The sequence below is a fragment of the Mastigoproctus giganteus genome, chromosome 11 (genome assembly GCF_048544385.1).
Source record: "Mastigoproctus giganteus isolate SK-2022 chromosome 11, ASM4854438v1, whole genome shotgun sequence".
NCBI classification, from domain to species: Eukaryota; Metazoa; Arthropoda; class Arachnida; order Uropygi; family Thelyphonidae; genus Mastigoproctus; species Mastigoproctus giganteus.
Genome location: NC_143585.1, coordinates 177,883,775 through 177,909,352, shown reverse-complemented (window position 1 = coordinate 177,909,352; position 25,578 = coordinate 177,883,775). Strand labels below are relative to the sequence as shown.

Here is a 25,578-nt window from a genome sequence, read left to right as displayed (position 1 = left end):
AGAATAGGCGTGGCGGACTCTGGTGTTAGATGTGGGAGGGGGATAAACAAAAAAGGGAGTGAAAGGGTTGGAAACACACGAAGTTGAGGTTTTGGTCGTGTTAGGAAATATGAGTTAGGAGCACACAAAGTTGAGAATTTTTGGTGTTAGTGAAAATGGTTTAGGGTAAGAGAAAGTTGAGATTTTTGTCGGAATTGGTTAGGATGAGTTAGTAAGAGAGAAAGTGGAGATTTTAGTTAGTGTTAGTGAAATGAGTTAGTCTGTCAGAGTTGAGCAAGTGCTGACCAGTTTAAGATGGAGTAGTTAGTCGAGAAAGGGTAGATAAGTTTTAAGATAGAAGAATTAGTGAGAGAGGCAGTCGAGTAAGTTAAGATGTAGCAGTGAGTCAGTCAGTCAATCCGTCAGTAAGCCAGTAGCGGACAGAGTTTTTTTGAATGAGGGAGTGAAGGGAATGGAGAAAGGTGCTGTAGAGAAAAATTAAAAAATCGTTGGACAATAAAGGAAGCCTGACGTATTGTCAGTATAGAGCAGAAGACAACTAAAATAGTTGAGAAAGCAGAATACGGTGAAGTTAACTCATTGTAGGATCTTGCACAATAATTGAGAAGGAATCAACTCCCGTGTTAATAAACAAGATGTCTGATGCCCAGGAGAAAATGGTGCCGAAGCCGATAGAATCCGGAGCCGGACCGAAAGGAGAACAAACATGCTGACCAGATGAAATGAATCGCTTTCGAGGAGCAAAGGAACCCGAGTCCCAGGAAGCAAATCAGAATAACTCCTGTCGAACCTTCCAAAGGTTTGTGAATTGAATTCCAGATAGAATAGGCCTGCTGTTCACCGTGAGAAGGATGAAGGACGTGCCGCAAAGCCCCTCAAGATAACTAAGTAAGTGGCTAGTTACATAAGTATTCTCGTACACACAAAGAACTGTAGGAACCCCGAAATTTGATTAGCAGGACTTTTAAAGGATACTGTGAGATAAGTACTAAAAATACCAAGTTGTAAAGATAGGTTGGAGAACAGTCAGGAAGTATAGATATTAACAAAGGGGAAATTATTATTATATGATATTTTGGAAGGGAACAGAACAGAATTGATATTTGTTATTAATGGTTTTGATTGATGCATGATCAAATATATGTAAGAAATAATAAAAAGAGATTGATATTTGTTATTAATGGTTTTAACTGATGCAAGATTAAGATATATGTATATAAGAACATGAGACTAGATCATGTTGTCATGATTGAGTTCAATCATTTTGGTTTTGATGTATTTATGTAAATATGTACAATAAACTGAATTTTACATATAACTTTTGTGTTCTTTTGTTGTACTGAGTACCAGCCTATCCGAAGGGAATTAAATACATCTAAGAGCTTTTCCCCTTGAACCTAAAATATTCTGTGAAGTTAGTAGTCAGATGCGCAAGCGGGGAGTTATTTTAAAGGGGAACTAATCAAAAGGGGATAGATAATAAGTAAAAAGAAATATAAATTAAATAAATAAAAATCCCCACCCCACAATCCATTAATGGAACGAATATTGCTGCAAATAGCAAGGCTGAGAGAGAACCACTTTGTGGGATCCCTACTTCGACGCTTTTAGTGACTGTAATGCCATCGCCTTTGAAGTGAAGCATTCTCCTAGTTAGCAAATTATTGAGGATCTCGAGCATATTTCCGGATATCCCGTAGAATCTCTCAAGTAAGACAAGAAGGGGTGTTATTTGGACTGAGTCGAAAGCAGATTTCATGTCCAGAAAAATGGTGTGAAGATCTTCGTTGTCATTCCAGGCCTGAAGTATTTTCTGTGATAATGATTGTAGGCAGGTTACGGTAGATCTTTTTGGCATGGCATAATGGGTATGTTCTGGCCTATGCGCAAAGATTACGAGTGCTACATCATTATAGATGCACTTCTCGAGGCATTTCAGGAAGGGAGAGGCAATTGATATTGGCCTGAAGTCAGCCGGTCTTTTCGCATGAGGCTTTTTCGGAACTGCCACGACTCAGCTTGAAGGCACCTGTGCAAATTTGAGTACTTTGTTGTAGAGTTGAGTGAGCTCTTTGCTGATGAAATAAGCAACTTTTAGACTAAAAAGGGATATTGCGTCAATTCCTGTAGTGGACTTGTCAGGTAGCGAATTTATTATTTTATTATTGTTCTTCGGAAATTTCTGTATTACTAGAAGGTGAAGAAACGTTAAACGCTTCGTTCCAAGGATATGCTTCGGACACACGGTGATCTCGCTTAAAACGCAGCACATGCTCACACCATTCCTGGACATCTAAAGATAGATGGGTGCAAGCATGACTTGTGGACCACGCACGTTTTCCCATGGATAGCCGGCCGTTCATGAAATTGTCAATAGCAAATTGTTTACTCTTCTGGAAATCCATCCTTGCTTTGGAAAATTTGGCGTATGACTCTCGTGAAGGCGACTTCTTGTAGGAGGCATGAGCTGCCTGTTTTTCCCTAAAGGCCATAGTCAGAAAGTGATTCCACCATGGCTTTGAGTGGGGACAAAGGATGATGCAAGTTTTGGACATTGCAGACCTTGCAATGAATTCCATCCATCTCGAAAGCCAGTAGGCCGCCTTATTTTGTTAAGCTCAGCCAGTATGTTCCATGGGAAAAGTTGGAAAAGGGTAGTAACTTTTCCAATGTTGATGTGTTTTTGATTGTATGCTCTCCTGACAGTGTTCGTACTTGTGTACTTTCATCCTTAGGTGCCTGCAGAGATATCATCGCAGCAATCGGAACGTGATCGAACGGGAGGAAGTTCTCAGTTATGGTCAGAGTTTCCTTTACTAAACAGTTTGAGAAGATGAGCTGCAGGGTGGCATCGCTGTGCAAGGGAGGAACATGAATAAGACCAATGCCCATTTCCGACATGTTCAATGACAGTAGGAGCTTCATTGTGGCTGGCAGTGGAAGGTTAAAGTCTCTGAGGATGATGAGCTTTTGCCGATAATTGATTGTGGATGACAGCCATGCTGTCAGATTAAAGACAGAAACCGGTGGAGGGAAATAAACGGCACTCATACAGAGATCGACAAGCCAGCAATTCGGTAGATTCCAAGAAAAGCTTCTCTGTCACCTCCTGGATAAGTGGATGCCTTAATCAGAGGGAGTGAACTCCTTTGACATATTGGTACACGGCCACCTCGTGTCCCAATTCTATTAGCAGCCAGCGTGTGATAGCCAATATTTGAGGTGAAGGGAACAATTTCCATTTCATCTCTGAGCCAGGTTTCAATCAGAATGACGAAGTCGTACTCTGCGCTGGAAAACAAATAAGTAGGCCATCTAGTTTGTTTTTGACACTCCTGATGTTTTGTAGGAAACATCGAATATTTTCTTCGACAGAAGGTTGTACTATGATGAGATTACTCTCGGAATAGTATTTGCTTTTCATATAAAGATCTAAAATCTCGTCCCGGGATCGATGTCGCGCTCGATGTGCCTCTTACTGGATATTCTAACTGAAATGCGACCATGCGACATCCACAAAGTAGTTGTGTGGATGTCGCATGGTCGCATTCCACAAATCCCTCCCATCCAATTATCGTCCCATTGCAATTACTTCTATCCTTTCTAAAATAATGGAGAAATCAATTGACCGCCAACTGTTAAACTACCTAGAAACCTTCCGTCTGATCAACGATCGCCAGTATGGATTCCGTCAGTGTCGATCCACTGGTGATATTCTCGCTTATGTTACCCATTTATGGACTAAATCAATGGAAAGGTTCGGTGAAAAACAAGTATAGTTGTTCTTGACATCTCAAAGGCTTTCGATTGTGTTTGGCATAAAGGTCTTCTAAACAAGATTCCATCTTATGGTTTTCCAACTGTTTTTAGTAATTGGTTATCCAGTTTTCTCTGTGATCGCTCACTGAGGGTGATGGTAGATGGCTCTCTGTCTTCTAACTTCTCTACTAATGGCGGTGTTCCCCAAGGTTCAGTTCTTTCCCCGACTCTTTTCCTCTTGTATATTAATGACCTTCTTCCATGGACTGGAAATCCTATCCATAGTTTTGCCGATGTTAGCGCATTGCATTCCGCTTTGAGACACCTTGCCGTTTTCAATCAGCTTCAACTTCTCGAAAATCTGCTACCAATTCCTTAAATGCCGATCTTCAGGTAATTCTCCAGTGGGGCAAAGACACCTTAGTTGATTTCAACTTTTAAAACTCAGTCTTATCTTATATCTTGCAAAAAGGATTCTTCTGCTCGTATGCTTATCTTTGGTGACACTCCGACTTCTAGGCAAAATGATATCTCTTTTGGAGATTACCCTGACTTCTAATCTCTCTTGGCGCAAGCACATTACAAATATTGCTTCCTCTGCATCTAAAAATCTTGGTTTTCTCTCTCGCTCTCGGCGTTACTTTTCTTCCAAACAGCGCTTCACTCTGTACAAATCGCAAATCCGCCCTACCATGGAGCATTGTTCCCACATCTGGGGCTGTGCCCCCGAAAACCTCTCTCAGGCTTCTAGATTCCATTCAGAAGAGGGCAGTTAGGTTAATTAATGACTCATCTCTAACAGAGTCTTTCCTCTCGCTGTGTAATAAAAGTACTGTTTCTTCTGCATGCCTTTTCTACAAATACTTCCATGGGCACTGTTCTTCTGTATTGGCTTCTACAATTCCCGCTCTCTCTTTCAAAACAGTCCGAACCCAACATCCATTTACTGTCCAACTTCAAACCCACAGAACCAACTTTTCATCTTCCTCGTTTATCCATTCAAGTGCCGTTTTCTGGAACAACCTTCCTTCATACGTATTTCCTGAAAATTACAATCTACAGAAGTTCAAGTCCAATGTCAACAAATATCTTCTTTCGTCTTCTCAACCTCCAATCCAAGCACGGTACTGAGTACCATAGGTTCTAGTACCTCTCTTGTTTGGGGTTTACATAAAAAAAAAGTTCTAGTTCACGTAGGAACGCCAGCTAAAGACTGTGTTGATCAGGAAAGACTCGCTCGTCAGCTACTAATTTTCCACAGAAGATCTTCCAACAGGTAAACTTTTATTATTTTTATATTAGCCACCCGCGCACTGCTTTGTCTTTGCCCTCCATATGAACCTACTACAATAACAAGACACCAAGTCAGCACAAGGTCGTCGCCCCTCAGGAAGCTTATCCCAACAACAGCAGTCCTCCGCCACCCCCGAGTGCCTTCCGCAAGACAAAACTTGTTTACTGCCTTCGGCGTAAAGAAATACAAACCTTTCACTTAACGGTATCTGCTGCATAACGCAATCGGATTCTAAGTACTTAAAATTCAACAGAATGATAAAATAAGAAAATGCAGGGCGAACAATTCACTCACCACCCAACCACGTGCGCCATCTGTCAATTAAATAAGGAAGCTGATTTAACTTGTTGTCGATGCGACCTGAAAATCTGTAGCTCCTGTCTTACCTTCTCACAAATGATATTAAATAAGCAAAGAAGACGCGCATGGATCTGTGAAGCATGTAGAAGCCATACCTCTACTATTCACAACAGAGATCTTCCTACAGAGGATAAAACGAATGAAGATATTCTTCATAACTCCAACGCAAAACAGGTAACTCCTGAAGAAACACAACAGAAGACTTTGCCTAACATTGATGTTACAGAATAGATAACTGCAACTGATGAGGAACTAGTAGGAGATTCAGAATCAGCCACATCAAGCCTTGAACATCTCACTCAAGAAGAAAACTTACACCTCAAGTAATCATCTCACAGGTCCACACTGTCCAAAATTTTCGCAACCTTATCACTGAAGTTTTAGAAACATATAAGGTACAGTTAACTCCATAGAATAACTTGGATCGGGCTGTAGATAGTAATAGCGTCCAACGCATTCAATCTAATCATGATATCCTAATAGAAGAGATGCACTCGCTTCGTGAGAAGAACCAACGGATACTGACAGAAATCTACCACCTAAAATCTCAGCTAGTAAACATTGAAAGCCATTTAGTTTTGGAATCTCAATACTTTCGAAACTCTTAAATCTGCTGAACGCCTCAGGAGTCGACATAACGAAACCACGTCTCAGGTTGATTTTGAGATAACAGAACTGAACCAGGATCTTAATGCCTACATCCCCAAGTTGGGCCCTTTTCAACCAACAGGACGCTGCAACTCACCTGACGCCATTAGGATAGAAATTCGAGTCCCCTCTTACCATTTTTCTGAGAATATCCAACGACTTAGTACTAGACAATCAATTCTCCAAACGCACACCCCAGTGAATCACACCTCATTGTCAACCACACCCCGAAGCCAGCAGTATTTCCTGGTGGAGGAGGTATGTGGTGAACTGGCACAAGAGAAAAAAACTAGCAACTATCTTCAGTCAAAGTACAAAATCACGCAGCTTCCAGAGCCAGCCTCCAGATAACCCCCAGAATAACAACTGGGGTGACCCTTCAGGCCCTTCCACCAAACAGACATATGCTAAGGTGGTACAGATGCACCCGGAAAGCACGACAGGTTAACCTCAAGGTCAGTAGTTAAATCTCCCTCTCCTCTTACGGTTCAATCAATTTACCCAGGTATCAATGTTCCTCATGCAAATGAATATTCACCAGACATCAGATCATCGAAACCTTGTACAGACCGACACTCACAACTCCTATCTTCCATTTACAATATCACTGCTGTCCCAACTCGCGGAAAAATATTCGTCTCAAGATTGAGCCCAGCTACAACGGGCGAAACATCATGATGATGGTTGGCCACCGAGTTCGCAGCACAGGTAGAAGTGAAACCCGTCAAAACAAAGCGACCAAGTTATACCTCATTTGTCATTTTCTGTCTCCGGATAAACAAAGTATAATTCTAGTTCCTAAAATCTGGCAGCCAGGAACCCTAGTTAAACCATTCATTGACACGGTTCATAGAGAAAATTTCTCCACCAATGAAATCAACCATTCGACATAGCAACCAATAGACCAAGGACATATGAACCCGAAATGCCTTCAGCTCTGTTGCGTCATCCAAAACGCCAGAAGTTTCACCAACAAACTAAATACACTTCAATCCCTGGTCCTCGTGGAAGAATATGAAATTATATGTATCACAGAAACATGGTTACCCAAGAGCAATCACCTAGATACACTGACGCAGCCGACAAGGTATAGCTCCATAGAGAATTCCAGAGACGTCAGAAGAGGAGGTGGAGTCGCCCTGGGCTTCAGAGAACGTTTTCAACCCACTAAAACTAAAACCGGCCAAACACCCAACTTTGAATCTCTTTTCACAGTGTTAGCATTCAAGGATACCCAGATTCAAGTCTGTGTAATATATTTTCCCCCAAATCATACTGAAGATTCGAGAGTGGAGCTACACAACTGGATAGCCACAAACTTAGAAACAAACTTCGAAACCATAGTGACAGGTGACTTCAACATGCCTACACCACGCCATGAAGAAGCTAGGAAAGAACTGGATATCATATTTGCTTCCCTGGGCCTCGTGCAAATTATTGCGAGCCCAACCAGAGGTAATAGCACACTCGACCTACTATTCCATAATCTTGACAGCATCTCTATGATCACCTCTTCTTTTAAATTCTACTCCTGACCACAATCCTATCACGTGTGAAATCGCCTTATATAAAAATCACAATCAGCACTTGCCCAGGAAAGAAAACCAACCTGAGAGAGAATTAATCTTTTCCACAAAATTCCTGAAACCAAAAATCATCCTCAGACGTCTCAGAGATGAAATCTCTGCGACGTCTGACTTGACACACCTGTTTACTGTCCCTCCTGACGTAGCCCTAAGCCACCTAGCCGAAGAGCTTTATGGAATAGCCAAAGAGTGAGCTGCAAAAGAAATACGCATCACTCCCAGAACCTCTGTATGGTTTAATCAAACAAACTTTCCTCCAGAAGTAGAAAGCTTACCGATGATGGAGAAAATCAGCTGACTCCGAACACTTCAGCGCCTATAGAAAGGCAAGGGCTCTCTTAAGAGGAAAACGACTTGTCTGCAACCAACTTGCCATGGATAAGCTGTAAAGACTCCAGAAACAGAGCCACAAGCAAATCACTATGAAGGAAGAAATATTTAAAGAATGGACTAAGCTCACTTTTCAACAGTCCGACAAGTCACATGCACAACCCCCTGTTACACTTTTTGGTCCTCCCTGCAAACCTCCAATATCACTCCTAACCCGAAGCCATGTGATCGAGATCTTCAAAAAACTTCCACTGAAAGCTGTTGTGGGTTCCGACCGGTTTCCTCTATTTCTAATCAAAATCTGTAGTTCATATATTATAGACCCCCTAGTCCATATTTTCAATAAAATCCTAGAATGTGGAGAGATTCCAAATATCTGGGACACATTTGTTCGGCCAGTTATTAAATGCAGGAACCCCAAGGGGCCTCAAGATTTCAGGCCTATCCCATCGACTGTGGGTTCCTCAAGATATTTGAAAAAGCAATCCAGCCCACCATTGCAGACCACTGTCTCAATCACAGGCCTCCATACCGTGTGGGGAGATGTACTAACAGCAACCTCCTGGACACCCTTACCAGAATCCAGAAAGCCCTCAACAACAGGATACAGCTTGATGTTATTTTCTTTGACCCGATGCCGTTTGACCCGAATATACCTTATGTAATAAAGTTAGCCCGCCCCGTGAAACCTGTTGAAACATGATCTAGGCCGCATCAGCTGCCTCGTGGAAACTTCGCGCATCCAACGTAGAAAAATCCTGATAATTATCACTAATTAAAGCATCTTTTGGAGGGTTAATCTGTTTTCCGGTTACACAAAAGACAATTAAATGTACAATTTTATAATATAAAGTGAGGCGTTGTTTATCATCATCGGTATCGAAACGTAGAGCGCCAAGTTTTGAGCAGTGGAATCGTTGGTGCGGAGAAAATAGTTAAACGACGAAGTTTACAGCGTTAAACTAGTTCACCGAGTCAAATCAACACCCGTTACCTTGCCTTCGGGGGTCATTATCGGTTCGGCAGCTCTTACGGGAGCAATTATTAATTAATCAACCACAAGTGCGCCGGCCTCACTCTCCACCACCCAGGATCACGTGAACTTATCTGCCGATTTCGTCTCGGACAGCGACACTAGCACAAAGCAGGTTGACACGCCGCAAAGGTCGTGGCTATAAATAAAGTTAATAACCGGCCGGAAGGATGCAAATTAGAAAGAGGACCAAAATAATTCGAATTTATTACAAAATGACATCGGCAATGTTTATAAAAATTGTAAACGGAGGTGCTGCACTCAACGGAAGTCGAAGGGGAACACAAACACCAACACAAGCGCCCGTTTGCTTGTTTCCCAATTACGACGTGTGCCTGTTAAGGGCAAAGTGGATGAGTCCTGTACAATGACTGGACAGGTGTGTCTGGTTGCTGTGGCCGAAGAGTAATACTTTTGAAATGGTGTTAATTAATGTAATGAAGTGTTATTTATAGGTTTGGTTTTCTGATTAAGTCCCCCAGGAGTGGTGATCGTACTCACTTAGCTAATAGTAAACATTTGTATATCTTATTTTTTTTATTGTATTTTTTTTTTTTTTTATATTTTGTTTTATTTATTTATTTTTATTTTTTTCACTCTATACACTATTGCAAACTTCTCTCTTCTATCTCACGGGAGGTCTATCTCTTCCCTTTATCTTCTATCCAACCTCTCCAACCTTCCAATCCCCATACTTCATTTCTTATCCTCACTTCCTTTCCCTAAACACCTTGGGGCTCCCAGGCTTGCCTGATAGCCCCAGTAAGAGTCTCAGCTAGAAAGTGGGCTGGCGCGCCTCCTCGTGGCCAAGGTTGGGAGCCAGGGGACCAGGTGTCCCCTGCCCCCTGGCTGCAAAGTCGCCATTGCCGGCACTCAACATGACACGCCTACTTACACGCCTACATACATTTGCCGGCCTTCACCTTTTCAGATGCTACAGCGGCATTTAGGGGAACCCTGGAGACCGCAAGTGGAACAAACACACCTTGACCTTGTTGTCCTACAACGTTTGTCAAGCAGACAGAGACAGACCAACAGAACATAGCACTCTACTCTGACCAAACCAGACAATTACACTTTTTCTGGCTTTTACAGATTCTGCATTTCTTCAGAAAGTGCCATGGCGCAGATGTGGGAAACCATCGGTGGCGCTTTCCACAAAACACTGTACCACTGTGTCCTACACAACGATTTACAATTGCTGACGAATTCCACGGGCTTCAGCCCCGGTGACGCGCAGTAATCCAACGGGAAGTGCGTGGCCATTTTCGTTTGTCCACCTTTCGTTCTGGTTTCGTCGTCTATAATTTTGTCCCCTGACTATAAAGAGGAAATGTTCGTTGCATACATGAGCACACGTGGGTGCACAATCCCCGTCACGACTGCGAGTCTGGGGTTAACATAAAAGGCAAGTTGCGGGTGGGGTAAAAAGATTACTAAAAATATCATTAATTGGTTGGAAAGTGGTAATTCAACAAATGAACTCCGAATAATCGGAATGCGGTAAATGGAAAATAATGATATGGGCTATAAACTGGATTGACCGGGAAAGTGCCCTAATGTGAACTGAAAGACAACAACCCAACCCACGTTGTACTTGAGACGACCCTGATTCAGTAATCCATCATTTCGAGGGTACAGCTCTAAAACGTTGTTCCCAGGCCGGCCGCTAGTTAGTACACCGGACCGAACCTATTGGTAACTCTCTAGGAGGCTTCCGGATCAGCTAGTGTATAATCCTGCTACCTCTACTCTGCCAGATAGTGACTGGAGGGAGTGCGAGTAGTGTGTATGCGGGGAGCATTGTCGAGGCCACGTTATGTCAAGGATCTGGGTATATTCTTACCATGTGTACGCCATATCCAAAATTTCATTACTTCATACAGCATGTCCCACCCACTTTTTCTTACTATTGAATACACCATGAATTGTCAAACTAATAGAGCAAGCTTATCTGCAAAAAAGATCGAAACCTCCCAAGCACTTCCTAATTCATTTCACAAATATACGTGGTCTCAGTTCTAATCTCAACGATGTCCATTTCCAGTCTGCCAAACCTCACTTATTATCGGTTGATTCAACTACTGCTCATCTCGACTGCCCAAATTATTCGCTGTATGATTCCTTTCGCCTCAAAGGTGGTACTTGTGCTGTGAGGAGGGGGGGAAATTAAAGGTCTTTACTGTATTTCTTTTTTTTAATGATTAATTAAATATTCTTTGTTTAATATTCTTGTTTTTTTCCCTTTTATTTATATAGACTTTTTTTTCTATACCCCCACTTACACATCTGACTTTGACTTCACAGGAGAATTTCAGATTCAAGGGAACGTCTCAATTACGTATAATTCCCTTCGGAAAGGCTGAATGTTCAAGAATGACAAAAGCACACGTTAATTTATAACATAACATAGTTTATTTACATATATATACACAACATGATAAAGTGATCAAAACTCAAGCACATACTAATATTATCCAAATTTGCCCATGTAGCATCAGATACATATGGGATTAAATACATTGGTTTTACACTAGAAGGGTTATTTCTTTATACACAACATAATCGAATCCTTACACAAAAAACTGCTAAAGTTTCTTCTTTCTTCACACATGAACAATAATTGCTTAAGAGGTTTAGTTACCACCCTTTATATACAACCTATGTAAATCAAATTCTTACCTTATAAATTGATTTAGGAATTTCACTCTTAACTTCCGTTTTAATTAGTACCCCATTTTGTCTTGGGGAATATAACTTCACAACTTTCTTTAATCGAGACAGATAGTACATTTGACATCATTTTCTGAACTAATGCTGGTCCCAAGGGTTAGCTACATTCATAAGGCTATTTTTTTCTCTGTATTTCTCTACCCTTCCCTTCCTAAATATATCATACATATATGTTAGACAATAACTAATATCAAATTTCTCTCCTTTGCCTTTCTACATATGTCTAATTATACATTAATCAAAACCCATATCTGATTTATCTCTATATTTATGTATATATATTTATATTTTTGTACATCCTTCCCTTAACATCTTTCTAAACTTCTACTAATCTGATATTAGAGTTCCTACAGTCCTTTATATGTAAGTGGGAATGGCATCATAGTTTGCCAAGGGCATTCATCTCATGACATCTAGTTTCTCAATGGGCTGTAGTGTAGGTCTGGATAGGGCATCACTGTGTCTCTTAGGAATTTATGGACTCGTCTTCGATACTGCTACTTAACCTTCGGTTCAGCTATTCTGGCGGACTAGGGATTTACAACTTTACCTTCTCAGCTCACTTATTGCGCATTGCTTTTATCACTGCCTTCAGATGATGGACTAGGGTTATTTTTCTCCTGACACTACTTATTTTCACGCTGGCCACTTTCTCTACCTTCCTACTCATCGAGCTACTAATTCCGCGTTTTCGCTCCTTCTCTCGAGCTACTAATTTTGCGGATTTCGCTCCTTCTCTCTCCACCTTATTAAAACTTATTCACAAGAAGCAAACTCACAGGGCATCTCTCACTAACTCCTTCTCCACTCCACTTTTTACAGCTCATCCACAAGGAGAAAGCTCATAGGGTGCCACCCTCACTCCTGCGTTCCACCTTTTAAAAACTTCTTATTAAAGTAAGAAATATTTCACAGCGCTCGTTTGCATACGGGTCACTACCCTTGCCTTCCAACTACGGACTACTCGACTGTTCTCTTCTATTATGAAACTCCACTAACTTTTCTTAAGTTACTGACTGACTTAAACTTATCTAACCCTTCACTACTCCATCTTAACTTTGTCAGAACTTTCCTAACTGGCTGACAGGACAGGACTTATCTAACCCTACACAACTTATTACTCATTTTCCCCCTAACACAATCAAAAACTCAACTCTGTCTTTCCTAACCCATCTTCACAAAACACCAACAAAACTCAACTCAGTGACTCTCAACTCATTCTTTCCCTAACACCGTCAAAAGTTCAACTCTGTGTTTTTACTAACCCATTTCCACAAACACCGACAAAATCTGAACTGTGTGACTTTTAACTCATCTCCATAAACACCCACAAAATCTCAACTGTGTGTTCTTTTTAACCCATTTTCATAAACCACTAACAAAAAACTCAACTCAGTCTTAGACTAACTCATATTTACCGACACCGACAAATACCTCAACCTTCCCTGTCTTTATTAACCCATTTCCACAAACACTGACAAATTCTCAACTGTGTGCCCTTTAACTCATTTTCACAAAAAACCAACAAAATCTCAACTGTGTGTCTATTTTAACCCATTTCCACTAACACCGAAAAAATCTCAACTGTCATGTCTCTCCTGGCTGCATGCGCTCTCTCTTTGTTTTCCGAATTTGTGTACCGCCCTTTTGTGTTGGCCCACTTTCGCTCCGAAATTTAACCACTCGTACTTCAATATTTAAATTTACATCCCGACTATTCGCTAGTGTGGGTTTCCCATGCTATGTCCATCCCCGCTAGATTCAACCTCCCATTTTAATATTCTTTTCCCACGCAGTCCGCTGCTTTGAAGTTCGCCGCCATCTTTCTGTTTCACTTAACACCTTTACTTCCTAAGATGCCAAAACTTGCTGTCACCGACAGCTAGACGCCAGTCTTAAATCTCATCGGAGCATTTGTCCCGTATTTACTACCCGATTCGTCTCCAGGTGTCACCGATCAAAGGAATGTCCCGACAAACTCAGTCCTTTGCTGTATTGTTCTTTCGGAGCCATAATAATTCACACGTACTCACTAGCTGCTACCCTCCGTCCCGTTGTTATTGTTTAATTTTCTGTGTGCTGGGAGCTCAAGCGCACCCCTTCCCTATTGCCACTAGTCTCTCATGCTTACCCCCCCCCCTTGCAACCTGGTCTAAATTTAATCCCTTGACTGACCCATTATCTTAGTAATATTTGTGACTGGTAATGTTTTGCTGCCCCATATTGCTATATCAGACGCTTTACTTTAAATTAATCTCTCTTTTCTATAAAATATTATACTTGTAAGATTTCATATCTTACAGTGCATATGCTCGTTTTGATATTTTCCTGTCAGAGACTTGGCAATTTGGAATCTCCTCTTTTTGATCTTCTCTGGCTTAAAATCTCTCTACCTAATTTTGTCAAATTCGTCTGTTGTCTCTACCGTTCTCCCAACTCCACTAATCACTTGGAGCTCTTTGACTTCTTCTCTTTGCAACTTGACTTTCTCCAGTCCAACTTTCCTAACAGTGAGGTAATTTTCCTTGGTGGTTTTAATGTTCACAACTCCAGCTGGCTTCCGTTTTCTAGTCACACCCACACACCCGGTCGAGATGGTGAGGCTTTTGCAATTACTAATGACCTTGCACTGATTGTTCATTTACCTACAAGAATACCGGACATTCCTAATCATACAGCCAATAATACGCTTGATCTTTTTCTCACAAACAGCCCTTCTAAGTACGTGGTCGAAGTGAGAGGTCCTTTAGGCAGTACTTCAGATCACAACTTGGTGATTGTCTTTTCTCCAATGGAACCTTTATCTCATGGCTATTCCGAATCTCGTGTTGATTAGCATTACAAAAATGCAAAATGGCGTGACCTGCGAGACTTCTTTTCCTTGGTCGGATTACTGTTTCAAAACTTCTGACGTCAACGTTTGCTCAGATCGTGTCAGTGAAATTATTCTTGCAGGAATGGAATCCTTCATTCCACACTCCACTTTAAAATCTCGTCCTTTATCTAAACCTTGGTTTTCCAATAAATGTGCCAAGGTTGTTCAAGAGAAGAATGTTCCATATCGTAATTGGCTTGTTTATAATTCTCCAGTTTCATTTTCTGCGTACACCAAAGCTCGCAACAATTGTAAAGCAGTTATTAATCAGTCCAAACTAGAGTTTCAACAGGCAAAGAGTAGAAAACTTGCATCTTGTCCTAATGGTAGCCGAGCATGCTGGTCTCTTGCCAAAACTATTGGCCGCAACTTTTGCCCATCTCTGCACCCATCTCTGTCCAAACCAGATGGTTCTGTTGTCATTTCAGCCAAGGATAAAGCTGACCTGGTAGCATCCCATTTTTCTTCCAACTCATGTATTAATGGTCTTGGTAAAACACCTCCCACAATTCCCAACACACTCCATTCAATGCCTCCTCTGGTCTTCCATCAAAAGGATGTCAGAAGGATTTTGACGAATCTTGATGCTAAGAAAGCTCCAGGTCCCGATGGTATTTCTCCATTTGTTCTCAAAATTTGTGCTCCTGAACTTACTCCTATTCTTTGCCGCTTTTTTCACTTTTTTATTCCAAAGGTGTTTTTCCTTCTCCTTGGAAATTTGCTCATATCCAGCCAGTTCCGACAAAGGGTGACAAATCCCTCCCATGTAATTGGACGTAGCCCACTGGTCAGGAGCGAGAGTGCATAGCACGCATTCCTTGAGTGGACCGGGGTTCAAGCCCGTGACTACTAAATACGATAAACATTTGTATTGACGATTTATCGTAAACTCTACTGACTTGGTTGTCGTGCCGGAGTATAAACAGAAAAATTTATTTATTTTATTTTAATTATCGTCCCATTGCAATTACTTCTACTCTTTCTAAAGTAATGGATAAATCAATTACCCGCCAACTCTTAAACTACCTAGGAACCTTCCATCTGATCAACGATCGCCAGTATGGATTCCGTCAGTGTCGATCCACTGGTGGTATTCTGGCTTATGTTACCCATTTATGGACTAATTCAATGCAAAGGTTCGGTGAAACACATGTAGTTGCTCTTGACATCTGAAAGGCTTTCGATCGTGTTTGGCATAAAGGTCTTCTAAACAAGTTTCCATCTTATGGTTTGCCCACTGTTTTTAGTGATTGGTTATCCAGTTTTCTCTCTGATCGCTCACTGAGGGTGATGGTAGATGGCTCTCTGTCTTCTAACTTCTCCACTAATGCCGGTGTCCCCCAAAGTTCAGTTCTTTCCCCCACTCTTTTCCTCTTGTATGTTAATGACCTTCTTCCATTGACTGGAAATCCTATCGACAGTTTTGCCGATGATAGCACATTGCATTTCACTTTTCATTTTGGGAAACCTTGTCCTGCTCAATCAGCTTCAACTTCTCGAAAATCTGCTACCAATTCCATAAATGCCGATCTTCAGGTAATTCTCCAGTGGGGCAAAGACAACTTAGTTGATTTCAACCCTTCTAAAACTCAGTCTTGTCTTATATCTTGCAAAAAGGATTCTTCTGCTCCTATGCTTATCTTTAGTGACACTCCAATTTCTAGTCAAAAGGATATATCTCTTTTGGGGGTTACCCTGACTTCTAATCTCTCTTGGCACAAGCACATTACAAATATTGCTTCCTCTGCATCTAAAAAACTTGGTTTTCTCTTTCGCTCTCGAAAACAGCTGCTCACTCTGTATAAATCGCAAATCCGCCCTGCCATGGAATATTGTTCCCACATCTGGGGTGGTGCCCCCAAAACCTCGCTTAGACTTCTTGATTCCATTCAGAAGAGGGCAGTTAGATTAATTAATGATTTATCTGTAACAGAGTCTCTCCACTCGCTGTCTCATAGACGTACTGTTTCTGCTGCATGCCTCTTCTACAGATACTTCCATGGGCACTGTTCTTCAGAATTGGCTTCTATAATTCCCGCTCTCTGTTTGAAAACAGTCCGAAGCCAACATCCATTTACTGTCCAACTTCACATCCACAAAACCAACTTTTCATCTTCCTCATTTATTCATTCAACTGCCGTTTTCTGGAACATCCTTCCTTCATACGTATTTCCTGAAAATTACAGTCTGTAGAAGTTCAAGTACAATGTCAACAAATATCTTCTTTCTGTGGGGGTGAAGATTTTTATTTTTATTATTTTATATTAATATATCTTTTTATATCCTTTTCTTATATATGTTTATCTATCCCCTTGTGATTAGGTCCCCTTTACAATAACTTCCCACTTGCGCATCTGACTATTAACTTCACAGAAAATTTTAGGTTCAAGGGGAAAAGTTCTTAGATGTATTTAATTCCTTTCGGATAGGCTGGTACTCAGAACAACAAAAAACACACGAAGGTTATACATAAAATTCAGTTTATTTACATGAATACATCAAACCAAACATGTGACAACATGATCTAGTCTCATCTTCTTATATATGTATATCTTAATCATGGATCAGTTAAAACCATTAACAACAATACCAATCCCGTTCAATTCCTCTCTGTATACATTCAATCCTGCATCATTTAAAACCATCAAGAACAAAAAATCGATCCCTTTCTATTATTTCCTACATATATTGATCATGCATCAATTAAAACCATTAATAACAAAATATCAGTGCTCTTTCTATTATTTCATACATAATTCAATACTTATTCATTTACTTATCACAATGATTATTAACAGGTATCACTCACTTCTAATTCCCATCCAAAACATATTTAATTGTATCCTATCAAGCAATTATAAACAAGGCATCAATTACTTCAAATATTTTATATATATGTATTCCCTTCCAAAATTATTTATATATCTATTAACTTGCCCTGGCTAATGTCCTTCAGCACATATCCTAAAATAACCTATCCTTACAAACTGAGTAATTCTTATACACAGTATCTTTTAAAAATCCTGCTGCTTATATTTCGGGGTTCCTACAGTTCTTGCTGTGTATGAGAATACTTATGTAACTAGCAACTTACTTAGTTATCTCGAGGGCTCTGCGGCATGTCCCATCTTTCTCGCGGTGAACAGCAGGTCAAATCCATCTGGAACGCATCTCGCAAATCTTGGAGAGTTCGACAGGAGTTTTCGGGTTTGCTTCTTGGGTTTCATTTCATCTGGTCAGTACGTTTGTTTTCCCTTCGGTCCGGCTCCGGATTCTATCAGCTTTAGCTCCATTATCTCCTGGGCATCAGACATCTTGTTTATCGTACAATGAGCTAACTTCGCTGTATTCTGCTTTCTCAACTATTTTAGTTGCCTTCTGCTCTTTACTGAACTATGTAAAAAAAGCTCTGAAAACTCTGAACTCTCTTTACTGAAACCAAACTGTATCTGCTACTGGCTGACGGATTGACTAACTGCTACACTTTAACTTGATCCCCTTTCTTCTCTCCAACACTAATTTATACTACAACTACTCAACTTACTGACACTGACTGACTATACCATCTTAAACTGGTCAGCACTTGCTCAACTCTGACCGACTAAACCATTTTTCATTCACACCGACAACAATCTCAACTTTGTACCCCTTTCCAATCCTTTCACTGCCTTTTTTTCTTCATCTTACTCCCGATTTCGCCATGCCTATTCTCAGTGGCTCCTTCCAATCCTATATTCATTTACGAATTCTTCTCATTTGATTTGTTAGAAGGCCTATACTCAGCCTGCCCAGTAGCACGTGTTACCGCACACCCACTTTTTACAATTCTACTAGATTTTCTCCCATACGGTGTGCCCTTTGATGTTTGCCGATTATCCAAAAATCAACTTTCCCCTCTCATATAACGCCTTTGTCACCGTAGCGTTCTAAAACCACGAAAATCACATCTCCTGACCACAGCACCTATATTTGGAAACTTATGTGCTATTCAAGAAACCACTTCCTGTTTACGACCTACTAGTTCGATCCTGCATTTAATTTGCCTGTTGTTGTTTGGACCCATGCCGCTTTACAGTAGTTTCTACTGTTTATTCCCCGCTTATAACGGAAGTTGATGGCTAATGGCTCTGCTTTTGTTACTTACTACCCATTAAATTTATATTCCATGCTGAAAACTCCTATTTATTGAACTCAGACGATATTACTTCCGTATTCACTAGCAACAAGAACTCCTATTTCGTAAATAATAAAACCAAATTCTTATTATTTTTATTCTGTAAGATTTTTAATCTTACATTTCGTCTTCTCAACCTCCATCCCAAGCACGGTACTAAGTACTATAGGTTCTAATACCTCTCGTGTTTGGGGTTTACATAAAAAAAAAATAAATAAAAATAAATATACGGTTACAGTAGCACTCTTGCCACTATTCTGGGAAGTTGGTTGTTGAAGGGTTTGGCGCATTAGCAACTTGGACCCAGGCCTGGACCAAGGTATTTCTGCCCCTCAGACAAAAAAAAAAAAGTTCTTGCAGCGCCCCTTTACTAAGGATATATATATTTATTTTAGAATGGCGCCCTGTGCAAGGACCCTGTTTGCTCGTACGTTAATCCGGCACTGCTAAAACCTTATTGCGCCGCATATGATGTGTATCTAAATTTCGTGTGTTCTGTGATCGACTCGTTTGCTGGAAGAAAAAAACCACGCTCCCTCGCCTGAGACCAACTATTAGAACCACTTTTGTTTTCGATTTCTTAAATGACATCGATGAAGGGATAGAGGGCGTGATGTCTAAATTTGCAGATGATGTTAAAATTGGTAGAGTAGTTAATGATCACTGTCAAGCTGAGCTTCTTCAGAGAGACCTAGATAGACTTCAGGAATGGTCAGAAAAATGGCAGCTGTGCTTTAATCCAACAAAATGTAAGCCTGGAAAACAGTAATCCCAAAATAACTTATTCACTTGGTGGAGTTCAACTAAACCCAGTACTGGAGGAAAGGGACTTGGGTGTTAAGATACGGTCAGTCATGAAATTCTCTGAGCATTGTAAACAGGTTGCAAGGAAGGCCCATGGTGTCCTATCGATGATCTATCGAACTTTTGCAAGTAGAGATAGGGACGTGATAATCCCATTATATAAGGCCTATGTTAGACCACACTTGGAATACTGTGTTCAAGTATGGAGACCGCACCTGAAGAAGGACATCGAGCTTCTTGAAAGGGTGCAAAGAAGGGTAACTCGCCTGGTGAGATCGGCAAAAGGGCGTCCTTATGAAGAAAGACTTCGAATATGTGGGTTGCAGAGTTTGGAAACTAGACACCTTAGAGGAGATTTGATTGAGGTGTTTAAGGCTCTGAGAGGGAGGCATCAGTAAAATGAATGAGGACAAACTTTTCAAGGTTATAAATGATGCTAGAACTAGGGGACATAAATTCAAGTTACGGGGGGAAATGTTTAGATTGGACTGCAGAAAGTTTTATTTTAGCCAGCGAGTTATGAATTACTGGAATAAGTTGCCTAAATGGGTGGTAGAGGCTGACAGTTTGGGGAAATTCAAAGGAGGAAGGAAACACATAGGTTGTCCATTTCCTTTTCTCTTATTGGTATTTATTGACTATTTATTTTGCTATTATTATTATTGTTTATTTTATTTTATATATTTTTTATTTTTTGGCAGTTGCAGCATAAGCCTTAGGCTTCCTTGCGTAATATAGCCATTACTAAAAGTAAATACTAAACTCAGCTACGTTGTTAAAAAAATACCTATAAAATTCTGCAGGGACGAGATTCGAACTCGGGTCTTTTCCATTTGGCGTAGGAGGACGGTGATTACACCACCTGTGCTACCCATGAGGGCCTATTCTGAGAACCATCTCTCTGAGACTGTGTGTATTACGAGTTATGACGTCCAGGCAGTTCCGAGTTGCGAAACGCAGGCCGCAAGCAACGGCGACAAGGTTACACTTAGGCTGAGACGCCGCAGTTGTTTATATAGAGTTGGTGAAGGACTTCTGAGGACCAGATTTTCTGCATTGTGACTCGGGTCTGGGAGAGTCCGTCTGTATTTTTTATCCACTGCCAATTTGTAGACGTCCAGCGAATGTATTGAAGTGCTACCGCGTATGGAGACCGCACCTGAAGAAAGCTTGAACTCTGCGGTGGTCATTATTTGCTGTTGAATTAACTGCAGAGTTACAGATAGCTATTGTTTTCAGAACAGAATGTAAAATGCTAGCAATTTATTTGATCTAGAATGTAGACTGCTAGTCATTTGTTTTTAATTAGGTATCAGGCCGAGTTTTCAGAAGTAATTTATGGTAAAAACAAAAAACAACTTTAGCGATTTAGTGGATGTGGCGTGGAGGGGGGGGGAGGAACTGTTGCTGCTATTGATCAAAGTGATTGTAGAAGTTGCACACTTGCAATTTTTACCAGAATTGAGCCATGGAGTAAGGTCGACATTTGCAAAATTCCACCGGATCCTGGGTCTGCCTATCTACGATACTTTAGTCGGGAGCCTGAGAAGTGATTTGAAGCGTGCGTTGGCTGGTTGACTGTGGTGTGTGTATAAGCACCAAAGCAACTAAGGCTCTGAGGAATTAGAGCGTTGTTTGCATCGTCATTATAGTCGGTCTGCCGACGTCTGGAGTGACCGTGAGACTATCCGGAGACCGACTAACTGGGCCACGTAGTAGGAGAGAAAGGAAAAGGGGGAGAGAGAGAGAGAGAGAGAGAGAGAGAGAGAGAGAGAGAGAGAGAGAGAGAGAGAGAGAGAGAGAGAGAGAGAGAGATTATTATTATTATTAAGATGAACAATCTTTCAGTCTTTGATCTGAGACGAGATCCTGAAACCCAGGCCTTTTCCGCATGGTGTGGAAGGTCGGTAATTGTAACCACCATGCGATATGAAAACCGCGAGGACTTGCGTGCAGAATTCTTTAATTTGCTTAAGCGCTTTCTCACAACTATTAAGCTTTTGCTATATTTCAATACACATTCACGCGTAAAAGAACGTTGTACGTTGCGGGGCCTTTGTTTATTAAGATAAATTTGGCGACACTCCCATTACAAAACAAAGTTAACTTTACAAAGGAAGGGGAAGCAACTTCGGTTAAACAGATTGTGCGTTTCAAAGCAACGCCTCGTGCGTGCGAGCATTTCCGTCCTTCGGCAGCAAACACGGGCTTCCTTCACTTTCGAAAACTGCGGGCCTCAGTGGTTATCGCGAAATCGAGGTGGGGAAATTGAAGAAGGAAGGAAAGAGTGAGTTGATGTTGCGTCCGGGGATGTGCATTCCGTTCTGTTTCGCCTCTCGATGCGCAGGTCTCTGTGGATGGCCCTCATTTCACGCGCATAATCGTTTCGGGATTGCAGGGCCGAGAAGATGGCTCTGTTGGCTGCGCTCGTGTTTCTTCTAGCAGGTAAGTGGGGGTTTGAGTGGGGGCGCACAACATTGTCGATTGTTGTGTTCCGTTGCAGCGCAAAAAGTCAATTTGTTTCGTTATTTATGTCAGGGATGTCTGCTTTTTGTTTTTATAATAATTTTTTTTTTTTTTTTTTTTTGTTTAGAAATCGCGAAAATAATGGGTAAACGCAAAAAACTCTAAAGAAAAAAAATACAGGGAGGCATCGTATTGGACACGCGAGTTATGCGTGGTGACTTTTTAGTTTTTTTATCTATCGCCATATTTTTTGCTGAACATTTTTCGATACAGTAAGTCCCCGACTTACGCATCTACGGATTTAAGAAATTTTTTTTTTTAGGATTTTAAGATTCAAAACAAACAAAAATAAAATAAGCGATCAATAACGACGATCACGGCACGCACAAATGCTCAAAAGTGAGATCGGACGGAGTAACAAAAAAAATAGGAAAGAAGAGAAGATTCTTACAATTTATTTATGTTTTTTTTTTTTTTTTTTTTAATATGACTGAAGATTTCGGTGAAGGGGCACACATTTCACCATAATAACGTAAAATCCCACACAATTGCAGCTATCGGTATTATCGCAAATGCAATAAGATCGAGTTTATAATGAGATGGATTAGATGGACGGGTGGTAAACTCAACCTTATTGCATTTGCGGTAAAGCCCAGTAACCCGGAAGGTGTAAATCGTTTAATGGCGCTGACCTCCATAAATGTGCTTTAGTAATATGTGAGTTCGCGTGGGGTGATAATAGTGTTTCTCCCTTCCTTAACCCTTTTGAAGTTCTTTTCAGAAAATTTCATTTTGACCACTATCACGGTGCCGACTAATAAGTGACGAACCTTTTAGTGAATCTACCAACAAAAGGAACGCCATCGATTCGGATCAGAAAATTAAAATGGCCACACATTAACAAATATCGCGCGGAATTCAGATTTGTCAATAATAATAGAGTAGCGATATGTTATTACGCATTCCCCAGTTATGTAAAACTCGACGAAGTTACAAGTCCTCGAACTTATCTCTTACGTATGTCGGGGACTTTTGAATTTTTGGATTAACCGGGAAATCGATTATCCGGAATTTCTTTTTAACCATCTATCCCAGAAAATCAAGAGTCTACTGTATACCATTTTGCCTAGAAATCTGAGTTTCACCAAAGATAAGCATAGGAGCAGAATAATCCTTTTTGCGAGATATAAGACAAGACTCAGTTTTAGAAGGATTAAAATCAACTAAGTTGTCTTTGCCCCACTAAAGAATTACCTGGAGATCACCATTTAAGAAATTGATAACAGATTTTCGAGTAGTTGAAGCTGATTGAGCCGGACAAGGTTTCTCAAAATAGAAGTGGAATGCAATGTGCTATCATCAGCAAAACTATGGATAGGATTTCCAGTCAATGGAAGAAGGTCATTAATATACAAGAGGAAAAGAGTGGGGGTAAAGGTTATTTTTGTTTGTTATTTGGTTTTTAGGAGCATTAGCAACTAAGGCCATATTGCTCCGGGATATGCGGTGGTCATTCTCTGACATTTCCGCATCCTCCGTATTTGGTGGTGATGGGCTTGAACCCTGGTCTAATCAAGAAGCTTGTGCTACGCACTGCTGCTCCTTCCCACCTGGCTACGGAGGCGCCTTGGGGGGAAAGAACTGAAACTTGAGGGACACCAGCATTAGTGGAGAAGTTAGACGACAGAGAGCCATCTACCATCACCCTCAGTGAGCGATCACAGAGAAAACTGGATAACCAATTACTAAAAACAGTTAGCAAACTATAAGATGGAAGCTTCTTTAGAAGACCTTTATACCAAACACGATTAAAAGCCTATGAGATGTCAAGAGCAACTACTTGTGTTTCACCGAACATTTCCATTGAATTAGTCCATAAATGGGTAACATAAGCCAGAATATTACCAGTGGATCGACACTGACAGATTCCATACTGGTGTTCGTTGATCAGACGGAAGGTTTCTAGGTAGTCTTAAGAGTTGGCGATTAATTGATTTCTCTATTACTTTAGAAAGAGTAGAAGTAATTGCAATGGGGCGATAATTGGATGTGAGGGATTTGTCACCCTTTTTAGTAACTGGCTGGATATGATCAAATTTCCAAGCAAAAGGAAAAACACCTTTGGAACAAGAAAGTGAAAAAGGCGGCAAAGAACCGGAGTAAGTTCAGGAGCCCAAATTTCCGTCGGGACCTGAAGCTTTCTTAGCATAAAGATTCGTCAAAATCCTTCTGACATCCTTTCGATGGAGGCATTGAATGGAGCATGTTGGGAATGGTGGGAGGTGTTTTACCAAGATCATTAATACATGAGTTGAAAGAAAAATGGGATGCTAGCAGGTCAGCTTTATCCTTGGCTGAAGTGGCAATAGATCTATCTGGTTTTGACAGCAAGAGGAGCAGAGATGGGCAAAAGTTGCGGCCAATAGCTTTGGAAAGAGACCAGAATGCTCGGCTACCATTAGGGCAAGAAGCAAGTTTTCTACTCTTAGCCTGTTCAAACTCTAGTTTGGACTGATTAATAACTGCTTTACGATTGTTGCGAGCTTTGGTGTACGCAGAAAATGAACGTGGAGAATTGGAAACAAGCCAATTACGATATGCAACATTCTTCTCTTGAACAGCCTTAGCACATTTATTGGAAAACCAAGGTTTAGATAAAGGACGAGATTTTAAAGTGGAGTGTTGGATAAATGATTCCATTCCTGCAAGAATATAAGGTATAAGGTATGTTAGTGTCTAACGGCTCCTGGAATTTCTCCCATCTCCGCGGGTGTACATTGTATCGGGGCCAGAGATTTGAAGTGTGTGGGGGTCATGTGCTGTGTATTGTGTTGTGCCCTTTGTTCCTCCGGTCTATTAGCCGCCGAGCCCCTAGTGGGACCCGACGTTACCACACCATGCCACGGGGAGGCTGACCGGGTGTACCACTGTAGCTAGAGTACTCTGGCGGGTCCTGCCACCTACTTTCCTGGGATTTCAGTGGCTAGGACCAGATTTAAGAATGAGATGATCGCTGTTTCTTGAGCAACGGTTGTAATTTTAACAGAGCGTAGGGTTGTTCGCTGGTAACTTGTTCTAGGGCCAAATAGGTCGGGCAGTAATTTTGATGTTTTTAGATTTAGACCTGTGGGGGCATGAGTGTGTGTGTATATAAAAATATATATACACACACACACCCACACACAAATATATATATATATATATATATATATATATATATATATATAAATATAAACTAAAAAAAAAAAAAAAACGTGCAAGAGAAAAGTAAGGGAGGAAGGCAAAAAGACTGGAGGGTAGGAAACAGAAGAAAGGGGCCAATAGAGAAGATGGCCCCTGATGACAGTGTGGCATGCCCAACGCCTCACCAGAGAGAAGAGTGGGGTGGCGGGTGGACGAAAACCACCTCCCCACAAAAAAAAAAATAAATAAAAATAAAAAATAATAATAATAAATAAAAAAAAAAAAAAAAAAAATCATTCTGTAAGAGAAAAATAGGGGGGGGGGGAGTAAAGA

General features: G+C 40.9%; 1 protein-coding gene across 4 annotated transcripts in view; it reads left to right on the top strand.

The window, feature by feature from the left end:
- The window catches only part of LOC150078591 (uncharacterized), a 202,949-nt gene that overhangs the window by 119,394 nt on the left and 57,977 nt on the right, over window positions 1–25,578 (top strand). Inside the window, exon 1 of one of the 4 annotated variants that reach the window (XM_090384285.1) lies at window positions 21,929–22,041. The exons of the other annotated variants lie outside the window; for them this stretch is intronic. Within the exon in view, the coding sequence (XP_090240411.1) occupies window positions 22,005–22,041 (37 nt within the window). The 5' untranslated portion in view covers window positions 21,929–22,004. Of the gene's footprint in view, window positions 1–21,928; window positions 22,042–25,578 lie in introns of those variants that run through there. 4 annotated transcript variants of the gene reach the window in all.